General features: G+C 35.4%; 1 protein-coding gene and 1 long non-coding RNA gene across 2 annotated transcripts; both read right to left on the reverse strand.

Moving 5' to 3' along the window:
• Positions 1-363: 363 nt before the first annotated feature.
• On the reverse strand, positions 364-1,138 carry LOC113358894 (putative E3 ubiquitin-protein ligase LIN-1). Its single transcript, XM_026602611.1, has 4 exons — positions 1,028-1,138; positions 819-941; positions 617-727; positions 364-528 (listed from the first exon to the last, which is right to left on the reverse strand). The coding sequence occupies exons 1-4, from the start codon at positions 1,136-1,138 to the stop codon at positions 364-366; spliced, it is 510 nt and encodes a 169-aa protein (XP_026458396.1).
• Positions 1,139-10,926: 9,788 nt separating this feature from the next.
• On the reverse strand, positions 10,927-11,731 carry LOC113360831. Its single transcript, XR_003364819.1, has 3 exons — positions 11,656-11,731; positions 11,493-11,560; positions 10,927-11,349 (listed from the first exon to the last, which is right to left on the reverse strand). It is a non-coding gene; the product is annotated as an uncharacterized LOC113360831 (long non-coding RNA).
• Between the last annotated feature and the right edge of the window lie 1,645 nt (positions 11,732-13,376).

A 13,376-nucleotide genomic window follows, 5' to 3' on the forward strand; every position in this document is an offset into this window, starting at 1 on the left:
CATTTGCTGTGAGTAGACTCGTTATTCTGCTGCCTTCTGATAACCTTCCCACTTTTTGTTGTGTCCCTCTTAACCATATCTGCTTACAGGAACATTGATTTTGACAGACCGTTAGGAGCTGGGGGTACTAAGTGCAGCCGGTCTGGTGTAGGTAAGACTATAATGCATTACCTGAAGGATGCTTGGAGACGAGCTGCAGGTCAAGTATATGAAGTCCTCTACTACTCCCATTATCTTCACATTTTCTCCTTTCCCGACTGTTATGGACATCTGGGGTTCAATTTTCCTTCTCCATTCCTGGACAATTAAGAACCATCACGTAGACGTACAAAAATTGTGGGCAGTACAAGTAAAAGATTATAGTCAAACTTCAGTGCATACCTTGAAGTTTGAACCTTCAACTATGGAACTTGCAACATAAAGCCAGTCTCGATAAACAACCACTGAATTTGCTGGCTTCTTTTGCTTGAGCCATCTCTTTGCCGGAGATTTAAGTTCTCGATGTTGATCATTTGGTACATCCACTTCCTAAACAGAAATGTTAAACATGAGGTTTAACAATATTTATGTTCTGTAAGGTGCAAGTTTTCGTGAAGGAGCAGATTTGGAAACCAACCTGGATAGATGAATCTGTGCATCCCAGGTAAAGTTTTCTCTGATTTACTGTCAAGCATTTCACTTGTTTACTCTTGCAAATAACTTTGGCAGTTCTGGACTCATCAAACAACTGAAACAAGGTTTTCACACCCCTTTACTTACATTTTAAGTGATTGTCTCAAACTAATTGTGTTGGTGTCGGCATTGCTACTGAGGATTACCTTTAGTCCACGACTCTCAGTAATTAGAAAGGTCTGCTGACCGCATGTCTCGATTTTGTGGATTGGTTCTGTTGTAGTTATTACTTCTATGCATTCCAGTTTCTGGTTGACCATCTTCCACACCTGTATATAGAAGGAACAAACATACTTCAGACGTATCCTAAGAGATTCTTCTGACTCATGCCTTAACAAAGACAACAATCTTTTACCCTGATAGTTTTATCACTGGATCCACTTAAAAGACTGCCTTCGGGTTCAAAAAGCGCAAAGCATGTCACTTCTTTGTGGTGCTCTTTGACATCCCTTTTGGACTTGGACATTGGACATTATTATTTTATACCCTACGGAAGGGTATCTTTAAATATTAAACTGTTTGCAGGGAAGGATGACGATTACGATATCGTATCGGCCTCTCGGGTTCGCACACTGACATCGGAGTCGGTTGCCCGAGTCGACTGCAACGGTTCATCCCCCGTCTGGTACGGGAGGTAAGAATCTGAACACTCGTGAATCTCCTGTCAGCGAGTTACTGTATTCCTTAAGGTGCATATCTGTTGAGGACTGAATACGGCTGCTTTAAATTCCTAGTAAAGGGCAAGGCCAGACCATATAAGATAAGGGTTCGGATTTCATCACCGTTCTCTTCTTGCACGCCTTAGGAAAACGATACCAACGCGAACCAATCCTAAAATTTGAATAGAACAAGACCGATAGGGTAACGAGCTTGGTAGGAAAATCGTTCGAAAATTATTGGTCGCTCTTAAAGCATACTTCGAAGTTCATGATGGTCATTATAAGGAAGCGCGCCGCCTTGTAACGCCGGTGAGGCCTTGGGTATCAAAGCTCCATTGAGCTTCCCTCGCCTCTGCTTCGCTTACACTAACTCGGATTGATCCAGAGAGGTGTGCTCGAATTGCAATAAATTACCTTTCGAAAGATAGAAGCTGGTCTAGAAACAATCTAAGTGGAGCCATCATGCTTTTTGTTTGCTAAATTCTATAGGTTTGACTTGGTTGAGTCAGCCTTGTTTGTGATTGTGTGAATTCCCTTGCAATTAAGAATGTCGAACTGGTATGACGATATCCAATACAACGAATATCCGACCGATTTTTCAAATGGACATCATCCACATTACGACCATAGTGTAAATAGTGGTTGGGAACACCAACCTTTTCATGGTTATGGATCATACCATGGTGAGCCTAATTACTATCCACACACACAACAGTCATTCGAGCAAGAAAGTAAGGAATAATATAGTACCAGTTCTTCGTCTTTGGACAATATAATGAAAATGTTGAAAACTAGTCCTTATTACGATCCTTCTGAACCTGTCCTTTCTCTAGAAGAGTCTCTCAAACGATTAACTGAGAATACAAATAGGTTTGTGTTAGAAATGAATAAACAAAATGCAGCCATGAGTGAGCCTTCTTTCCTAGATACCGCGAGGAATTCAAGTGAGTCGACTCAAAAGCGTTTGTTAGAGGTCCAAAAAGGAATTTCTCAAAATCATCTTAACTTACAATATAGTGTTTCTGATAATACCCTTGAGGATAGTTATTTCCATGATCAGGATGACGAGGTTAGAATTGGTGACACTACTTTAGATGAGGTTCAACCATTTTCATGCTATTATGACGATTATGATGACGATAGTGTTGATGAAGAATTTGAAACATGTAGGCACAGTGATCAGGAATTTGTTACTCCAATAGAGCTTTACAATGATAATGATATTTTTAGTTCAAATGCAAATAATTTTAATAATTGTTCACCTATTCAAAAGGACGAGGATTTGATTAGAGATACCCACGTTTTAGACGATGTAGTATTTCCTTTAGATTACGAAGCCGATAATGGTTTAGAGGAACCAGTTTATCTTGAGAATATTGTTTTCGAGTCGAACGATTTATCAAACAGTAGTCAATGATGGTTTTGAGGAACGGTTTTATCCTGAGAATACTATTTTAAAGTCGTGCGATTTAGAAACAATAGTCTCAAATGAACTCGTAGATATTAGTGAGGATGAACCTGACTTAGAAGAGGCAAATGTCCATTTTCAGGAATCTGACCTATAAATTAGGGAAATTGTGACTAGTCTAACTAGAGACACTGAAAACTCTAAGTTTGGGGGTGATTATCATTCTCCATGTGCTTTAACTCTTATAAAGGTGACATCAATGCCTCAACCATTTTACAAGATTATCTTCATACTCGATTTCATGAACCGAATGATATCCAACAAGAATCTCAACTGTTAAAAACCCATCCTCTGGTTGATGTGGTTAGCCCAGCCAATAGCACCCAGATTGACTTTGTTTTCCCACCAAATAGTTTTCTTCCAAATGTGGGAACGTTTATATTTAAAATGAGTCGAATATTAAGTTCTGAGACTAAGCCTAAGTACTTTAGGTTAATAGAATCGACACATTTTCTTAAGAATGACCACTACTCTCATCGTGGTCAATTATGTAAGTCAAATCTGATTGACTTAGAAGATCCTCAGTTATTTAGGTTATTATTATGCCCTTTCCTATTTGAGTTTTTCCAGACTCTAGGACCTAATACTTCGGATCTCACTTTTGAGGAAACGCAACCAATGAAAATATTCTATTTAGACCCTTTCATAGAACCTGAACCTGAACCACAATTAGATGTAAATTTCTTAATCAGGAAACTAGGTAAGGGCAGGCTAGTCTTGTTCATTTCGTTGGTTCGATGCAATTTTCTTTGGTCAGCTCTATTTGGTTTTGAAGACCCACAGTTATACGATTCGAGGTGACTAATCCTTTTTAAAGTCTGGCTGAAGACTTTAAACTTAGCACTTCTTGGGACGTAACCCATTCTCATGTGACCAGGTAATATCTTTCCTTAACTCTTTTGCTTCAAATGTTAACAGTTTCTCCTTGTTCATGCTTTTAATTTTATCTTTAGAACATTGAGGACAATGTTAGATTTAAGTTTGGGAGTATGGGTGAAACTTTTTAGTTGCATAATGCATAAACTCCAGAGCTTAGAAATTTATGCTTATTAAGGATGGCACTAACCAATCTAAGTGGATAGAAACATTTTGGTTTTAGGAGTTGAGGGACCAATCTGACTAGATGGAAACATCTATAAGAGTCTATTCATAAAAGCACAGAGCTCAGGTGTTAGAAATAACATGATAGTTTCACCATATCTCATTGAGTCATTTTCACTTCTGTTTTTATTTTTTTCATTTTAAGTATTTTTTTCTATAATTATACTTTTATGGACAACAACTAGTAGAACTTAAAAATGATTTATCTCTTAAACTATTCCATGGTTTTTCGTAAACTTTATACCGTTTAAAAGCATTTCAAAACACCTACTTAACGAATATAAATATCACTATCAAATTATACACATTTCTTATGGTAACAATAATCAATTAAAAGGGTAGTTTTAGAAATATCTTCTTGATTAGTAAGATAGTTCATTTATTTGTGGGACAAAGTTTAAAACCAACTAGCTCATCTAATTTGGGACGGAGGGAGTATAATGAACTAACATAGAGGTAGTCAAATGATATTTATATAAATTTGCATAAATTATTTTATTTGAGTGACTCCCATAAATTCTCTGGAAATATAAATATTTTTAGTGATTTTATGAGAGTGTTGTAGTGAGTCTTTGTGACTTGTAAAGACAAAAAAATGAGAGTTGCAAAGAGTCTTGCTTATTTGTAGAGAAAAATAAGTATAAAAATTTAATTAAAAATTCAAAATATCTACTGATTTTTTTATTATGCACGTCATAATGTTAATAGAAGTACCATAAATACCTAGTAAAAAATATGTGTTTATTTTCAAAATATCCAAGAATCAATCAACTCGTGTCGAACAAACAAGGATGAATGTATTTACTTTGATTGATTTACGTACAAACTGTGATATTTCAATTATATATATATAAACAATATAATGTGGAAAATAAATAACACAAACACCAGAAATTTCGTTAACGAGAAAACCGCAATGCAGAAAAACCCCGGTACCTAGTCCAGATTGAACACCAAATTGTATTAAGCTGCTACAGACTCTAGCCTACTACATATAACTTCAGACTGGAATGTAGTGAGACCGAATTAAAACCTCACAAGAATTCAGTTATAGTCGTCCTCCTTACGCCTCTTGAATCCCAACAGGGCTCCGCCAAAATGATTCCCTTAATTAGCTGACGCCCCTTACAGCCTAAGAGTTGCTTCAACTCAATTGAAGACTTTAAACCAATCTGCCTCCCACAAATAAGCATATATGTGATTTCCTTTTTGATCAAAGATCAAGGTGAGACTGGAAGTCGATAGCAATAGACAAAGTTTAGCTAACCTTAACTTATGACTCCCGAAGAGCATCTTAGATTCTTATTCATCTCACAAGTTGATGCAGGACATCCCTTATCATTCTCATACTAATCTCAAAAGCTTCTGTCTTTGTTTTGTTTCCTATTTCTATCACAACTCTTTTTGAGTATATTCCATATTTAATAGTTCTATTTTAGTTTAACTTCTTTATTTAGGTTTCTAGTCGGTTGTTTAGATCCTTTATAAACAAACATTCTGATTGAAGATAAGTATATTGTTATCAAGATTATTATTATCAAACTATTATTATATTTTAATTCTTAATTTCTTCTTCAAGTTCATCATTCTTCTTCGTTTCTTAAACTCTTTTCGATCCTCAATCTTCGTATTGTTTTCCTCTATCTGTTATACATTAGTTGGTATCATTCGACAGTAGATTAGATTTGTATTCTTTTCTTAGATCATGTTTTTTGCTTCCTCAACCCTATTACCAAAAAAAAGGTCACTCAAACCCTACTTTTATTTCATGGTTTATACTACTGAGACAAGGCTTGTTAAGTTATCTTATAATGTTGAAACTATGCAAAAAGATTTCAACGAAAGGATTGCTAAATTGGAAGACATGTCTACACAATTGGCTTCAATTATGGAGTTCCTAGGGATCCAACCAAAGGAGATTGTTGAGCCTTCTACAAAAGAGTTGGAGTCCTATGTCAAGCAAGGAGAATCAACATCTAAACCATATGGTTTTGTTTATTCTACTGGTATACATGGGAACGTTTTAGCGGGAATGCATAAACCAAAGAAACATGAAGTTTATGTTGTCAATCCAAATAGAAAGCCTCTCGTTTTACAAGAGGACAGTGATGATGAAGACTCTAAGGAAGATGATCAACACAGAAGATGGATTGAAGATAGACATCTTCGCACAGGCCAGACACCGTATGGATCTTTACCAGAATACAAGTTGAAAGCAGATATACCTACTTTTAATGAAAGTTTCAAAATTGAAGAGTTATTGGATTGGCTTTACGAAGTTGAAGCCTTCTTTGAGTTTATGGATGTACCAAATGATTTAAAAGTTAAGTTAGTGGCTTATAAACTAAAATGTGGAGTTGATGCTTGGTAGTTTGTGGGAAAAGATTTGTGAAGATAGACTCAATTATCATAAACCTCTAGTACGTACTTGGACACGTATGCGCAAATTGATACGAGATAAATTTTTACCTCAAGACTTTATACAACAACTCTTTGTTAAGCTGCAGAATCGTCAGCAAGGAGATCGCTCTGTTGAAGAATATGTTGCTCAGTTTTATAATTTAGTTGCTCGTAATCAAATTCATGAAACATAGGAACAATTGGTGGCGCGTTTGATTGAGGGTTTAAATAGGTTGATTCAATACAATATGACTCAATCTGTTTTTACTATGGTTGAAGCTATTCAACAGGCTATCAAGATTGAGAAACATCTTTCTTGTCCTTCTAAATCTTCTCAACCTCGTCGGCATCGTTAAAATAACACCTACTCTACACAATAATCCTCAGGTCGTAACTACCAGGATCAGTACTATTCTTATTCTCCAAGTTATAATTATCCATAAGTACATACACCTCCACCTCAACGACAACAACAACCACCAGTGAATTTTCCTTTTTCTCAGACACCTTACCTGCAAATTCTTCACCCATTTTACCAAATCCCGCTGAGAATTCACTTATTCAACTAAATCTCTTTGTATTAGGTTTTTTAATAGGAACCAACAACAATTTCCTCCTCTTTCTAAACCAGCAAATATGTACTCTAAATTTCGAGGAGATAAGTGCAATAAATGTCATCAAGTCGGTGATTCTTATGCTGATTATCGCTGGTTCAATGATTTTATTGGAGACAACTCTATACAACATGAATCCAAAGACAAGGGACCATTAAAGGATGAAGATTATGAAGAAGAGGAATATCCCGACTTACATGAAGTATATGGTGACCATTTAGTAGGTATGATTCATCCACTTATGCTTACTCAACCTTGTTATTCTCAAAGACATGACATCTTTAAAACCAAGTGTTTTATTGGAGGAAAGGTTTGTGACATGATTATTGATAGTGGTAGTATCGATAATTACATATATTCAATAGTGGTTGATAAATTAGGTCTACCTGTTACTCCACATCCTAATCCTTATTTTGTAGGATGGGTAATAAGTGAGTCTACTTAACGTATTACACATCAATGTGTGATAATGTTCTCTTCTGTTGGTTTTGAAAATTTCATCTTATGTGATGTGATAGATATGAATGCCACACATCTTCTTCTTGGAAGACCATGAAAATATGATGTACGTGCAGTTCACAATTGTTTTGAAAACACATACACATTCTATAAAGATGGTAAAAAAATTTCTTCATCCTTCCAAATCTTCTTCTTTGATCAAAGAACATAGTAATGACAAGACTAGTGCTTTGGTGGGTACAATATCACGGTATTTGAATTCAACTCATACTTTGAGTTCTCACTACAAGCCAATGATATCTGTTTCTTTTCAGGTACAACCTTTATCGTCACAATATAATGAGTTATTTCCCGATTAATTGTCCGTGACTTTACCACCTTTGAGAGATATACAACATTGCATTGACTTCATCCCTGGTGCTTCACTACCTAATCAAGCCCATTATAGGTTAAGGACTAAAGAAAATGAAATTTTACAGGGTCAAGAAAATTGGCTAGTTGTGCTTATACCTCATATACCACTCCTTTAAATCGATCTCAATTGAAATTTTAGGATTATCGTTATTCCATAGAATATCAAGGCATCCATTCTCATTTCCATTATTCGAATATTCTTCTGCTACCAAGCACAGGATAGATGTGTATATTTCACATTATATCCCGCTGATATCATCTATCAGCCTTTGACTCTCCAAGTTTTACTTAGCTGGAACTAGATGAAAATCAAAATTTTACCAATTCGTCGATGTTATGTTTTTATGCTTTAGTTAAAAAATGTTGTTTCCTCATGTCTCTTTATTATATCAGGTTACACGAGATTGGTGACCTACTGGATCGAATTTTGTCCAAGTAATACTCTTTGGATATACTTATGCTCATCTCTTTTTTTATGGGGTTTTATTTTTTTTATTTTATATTACAGACTATTGTTTTCTTTATATAGTTAGTCGCTGCCTTACTGATGCTGGAGTTGAATATTTTGTACCAAAAGAATAGTCGTTGCATAGAGAAATATGCAATGGTAATAGTGCGACTGATGCTTAAAGGTGCAGCTGAGTGTCAATTAATTGGTTTGGTTGCAAACACTAATCACTACGGTACACAATTTAAACCGTCCCCAATGATGTCTATTTGGAAGTACTATTGATACCATGTAATAGGCAAAGTAACTCTGATTCCTTTCATTGAGATGTTTTGTAAAACAAAAATTACATATTGAGATATTCAAAACTCTTGGGTGGGTATGATTAACTTACGGTGAATTTTGGACATGTCATGCCTTCATTGATGTTTTAGTCTATCACTCTTTTCAATTGTTTGTTTGATTCTTTATTATTTATTTATTTTTAGCCCGAAATGTAACAAACCATATTTAAATTTCTACCTCTTAGGTGTTGGCGCAATCAATAGATCTTATGAAATTCTCTTGGACCTCCCAGTGACCACACATACAGATTAAAGTTCGTTAGCTCGGAATTTCAAGCTTTTTCCCTTTGCGTTCGTACTTTCTCCATATTCATTGGAAGTTTCCCAAATTGATTAAATTTGAATTTGTTTAGTTTAAGGTTCTTTACCCGTGATCTAATAGGAAAATGGATTCCTATCAACTCTCTTTTATAAAGTACTGATTCGTTTCTTTGATAATCCTGTTGTAACTTTCCTATTACGTCACGATCTTTACTATGTAAAATGTACTGATATGTATTCTGAGGGTATTCAACGGTCCAGTAGAGTAATTGATTTCTTTGAACATACTAGCAAAATTAAGTTTCCTATGTCATATTTTAATACTTGCTAATGCTCTGAGATTTATCATTCGTGGTAAAATTTTGGAGAAGTGGGGATGAGAAATGAAAGGACAGAAAGAGAATGGCTTCCAAAGATATAAGCACAATGCATCCTTACCACTTTGATCACTGTCGAAGTTTTATTTTGAGAGTTCAATATAGTTGTGTTGGAAACAATAATAAAAATTCTCACAGAAATAAATCTCAAACAGCTGAGTCGCGGACTAGGTCGCTATCTTTAAGGTGTTTCACGACTCTGCCTCTTGATTGTGCTAGCAGTCAATTTCTTGTCGAAAACCCTATGGGATAAAACAGCTGATAACTCTCTTATTCAATTTCTCTGCACCTTGAGAAATTGAAGCAACTCTTACTCTTTCTCACTTGCTCAGAACTCAATAGATGAAAAAACTCTATATTTCATCTTCTCCAAAAAACTTTCTTTTATAACTTAAAGGAAATCAATGCGGCTTTATGACAATAAAATCAATAATAACTGTCTACTTAAAATCCTCCGTAACAGTAAGAAAACGGCTAGAAAATAAATGAGATTAATTGAGAATATTAAGTTGACAAAAAACGTTTTGGAAATCAGACGTTAAATCTGCAAAAAATTATTTTTTTAAATCACCACACCTCCCAAGACCCAAAGGCCCCGCTCTCCCGGATTTTTAAATATATATAGATATATGTATATATCTAGTCAAATGCAAGGGGTGAGACTTGAACCCAAGTCTATAGTGTGGGAGCCCAAAATGTTACCACCACACTATCTCTCTAAGTTTGGTACAATATTACAAAACTATGGTTTTTTAAATATACTCCCCAACAATCCCCCACTTATATTTCAAAAACATTGAGCAAGTGTTATATATATTTGTGCGTAAGTAAAGGTGCCTTTCGACTTGAACCTCTACATAGTGTTAAACTTTCTAAGTACTAGGTGACTAGAGTGACTCGCGTCTTGAACTCTATCTAACATTAGATTATTCAACACACACAACTATATCTAGAGTAATGTCCTTAAGTTTGCACATTAAGGCCATGTGCTTATCCCTTTCTTAACGAACGATCTAGAGAAATGCCCAAGTTCTCATAGAAGGCAGCCACACCTTCACATTCGTATAGGTGAGTCTATCAAGGATACTCATGTGTATCCCACTCTTAACTTAAGAGCTATAGACATCATTAAGAGTTTAAACACTCAGCATGTTTCCCACTTCAGGATATCATGCTATGGAAATGCATGACTCTATCCACTAGTACAAAAATGCCCTTTCGTCACGCTAATTTACTGTGACCAAATATTTATGGTCATGGTGACTCATTTTTTAAAACCGTGACGAAAGCCTGCGAGGCCAAAAGTCTAACGTTTGGTCACGGTTTAGTTCGAGACTGTTTCTTGAAATTACCGTGACCACATCTCCAACAGCCACGGTTGTTATTATTCACCGTGACAAGTTTTCTCTTTAGTCACGGGATGATGGAATACATCGTGACCAAACCTCATCATTGGACACGAATTCTATTGTTACCGTGACTAATTTGTGAATTGTTAAACACATATATTAATATACAAGATATACTTGGATGTATAGGCACATCTATGTGTCTTACAAAGAAGAAAATGGAGGCACAGTAATTTTGATTGAAATTAATGTCATTGGATCTGATAATATCTTGCAAAATCAACATGGTTTACATTTTATCATGATCATGATATATGGATTCTACTAGAGTTAATAACAAAGACATCAATATAACCCGTAAGTGTCAAAACATGTTAATGAATTCGGATCGAACAGAAGAAAGGGCGATCTCCAACAAAGCTTCCAAAGGACAGCTGAATTTCCATTGCATGCCTACTCCAATGTTCATTCACACTACAAGAGCTCCTCCAAACTATCTCTAGCATGTCGCTTGGCCATGCGAAAGAGAAAGTAAAACGAAGTGTATTACTCAGAATTCTACTTTCTGGATCCACCAGTTTCATGGGTGCCTTTAGTGTTGTCTGTAGTGCACCAATGATATTTCCTAAATCCAAAACGTATGAAATTGAAACTGCTAACTAGCTAGTGTACCATGAAAAAGTATCAGCCGATGACCCAAGAAAATCAACTTCTGTCCTAGTTTCCATTTTGCTGCTTGTCAACGTACGCTTGCAACTGTCCCACTTGCTGCCAATATAAGACCTACAGTTGCACAAATTTTACTGTTAAGAGAGATTTAAAATATAAAAAATGAACTTGCAGTTCTAAATGGTTTCACCGGGATTAGCAGGAGTGAAAGAATCGTTATCCATACTGGAAAAATTTCTTGCTTCAGCAAAAGGTACCTAGGAGGCCGTACATGAAATGGAAATGCATTCCCACATAAAAAAGGGTGACTTGGAAGCTCTACAATCTGCAAAAGAACCGATACATTTTTTTCCAGATATTATAACATCATAAAACTAAAACGAACTAAAGTGGATGGTCCTTATTGACCAAATTATGTACCTCCATTTTTTTCCCACTTTCATCCCAATCGAAAAATCTCAGGTCAGCTGCCTCAAACTGGTCAGTTTACTCTGGATTTACATATACAAGTCAAAATAATGTAAACGAGCATTGGAAAAGGAAATTTAGCGCCACAAAATATAGTGCAATCAGTTAATTTTTGTATGGTAAATGAGCACTGGAAAAGGAAATTTAGCGCTCCATATAATCTAGTGTAATGAAAGACAATTTGGCTGCAATGGGTAGATTTCCACCAAATTTAACGCTACAACAGTTTTACAGACTGACCTCATACCGATGACAATTGCGCTGATCCACGTGAGAGTAATTATCTATATAAATTGAACAAATATATATAGCACTCATTCAGAAAAAAAGATAGGCAATGTAAACAACTAACTAAAGTAATTAAAGGTATTTGTTGACCGAGAGTTAACAGACGTATCATATATCTTTTAGGTGATACAATTAGTTGTCTGAAATAATGTTCTTCGTGATCCTCGCCTCATTGTACTTCCCATGTGTTCGTGAGCCCTGCAATCATAGAAGTATCCCTTATGAGGTTTTTGTTCGATATATAAATTCCCACAAAACTTATCTTAGAACATAAAACATACGTATGGCATAAAATTTATAAGAGGTTTAGGTGTATCAGGGTCGAATTCTGCACTGTTAGCTCTTTCAAGAAGCATAACCTAATCAAAATCATAACCACCAAAGGTAGGTAAATAAATAATTGATGTCAGGAAGACTAACTAGAATGGGGAAAATGAAAAGAGCTGTTAAGAAGATACAAGACCACATACAGATATATAGCATAACCGATCACATTGATCTACATTCCCAAGCATATACAAGACATGGGATGTGATTCTCGCTGGCATAATTTGCAACCAATATCATTCCTGACCACGATTTCCGAATCCCCCAAGAACCAAAACACATGCTGCATTCTGCAAACAACGTCTTACAGTAAAATATTAATGCGTCAATTGGCCAGACTCCATGATCCGAGTCTCAACACACAAAACAACACCGAAAGCCAATTCATCCTTAAAATAGGTATCAACGTAAAATATGATGCCAGGAAAGAAACAATTTCACATAAAGATAGAACGGATGGATCTCTCACACTCTAGCAATGCTTATCTTTAGGGTACCTACATTTAAAATTATAATTCAATCAAAATTGGAGAAATAATTCACTATGATTTCAAATAAGAAAACTCTCCCTGATTTCATACTTGAGCAAAATGTTATATCTATTGACCAAACAATTGACAACGATTTCAAACTCTTACCGGAAAAAAGAAAACAGATAATCAGCTTGGTCTTAATCGAACCCAGTAAAATTGTTTGCCCTAAAAAGATAATTTACAAGAAAAATATAGTTTTCACAGGGATAATCTAATTGCACAATAATAAAAAATTCCAAGATTGCACAATAATAAAAAATCTCAAGAATGTTGGTGTAGATCCAATTAAACACCAAGAAATAAATACTAGCAGTGTTACCTTGAACACCAAAAGAGAAAGCTCAATGTTTACTGGCTTTCCACCAATTTTAACCATAAAAAACTTCAAACTATGTGATTGAGATCAAGAGATAGGCAAAAAAACATCGATCGACTGATTGGAACTTCCGATTCATACTCCATAAAAATGCCAAGCCACTTGCACTTAATCGAACACCAGTGTCACCATCAAATAGCAAAACACGT

The sequence above is a fragment of the Papaver somniferum genome, chromosome 3 (assembly GCF_003573695.1).
Source record: "Papaver somniferum cultivar HN1 chromosome 3, ASM357369v1, whole genome shotgun sequence".
NCBI classification, from domain to species: domain Eukaryota; kingdom Viridiplantae; phylum Streptophyta; class Magnoliopsida; order Ranunculales; family Papaveraceae; genus Papaver; species Papaver somniferum.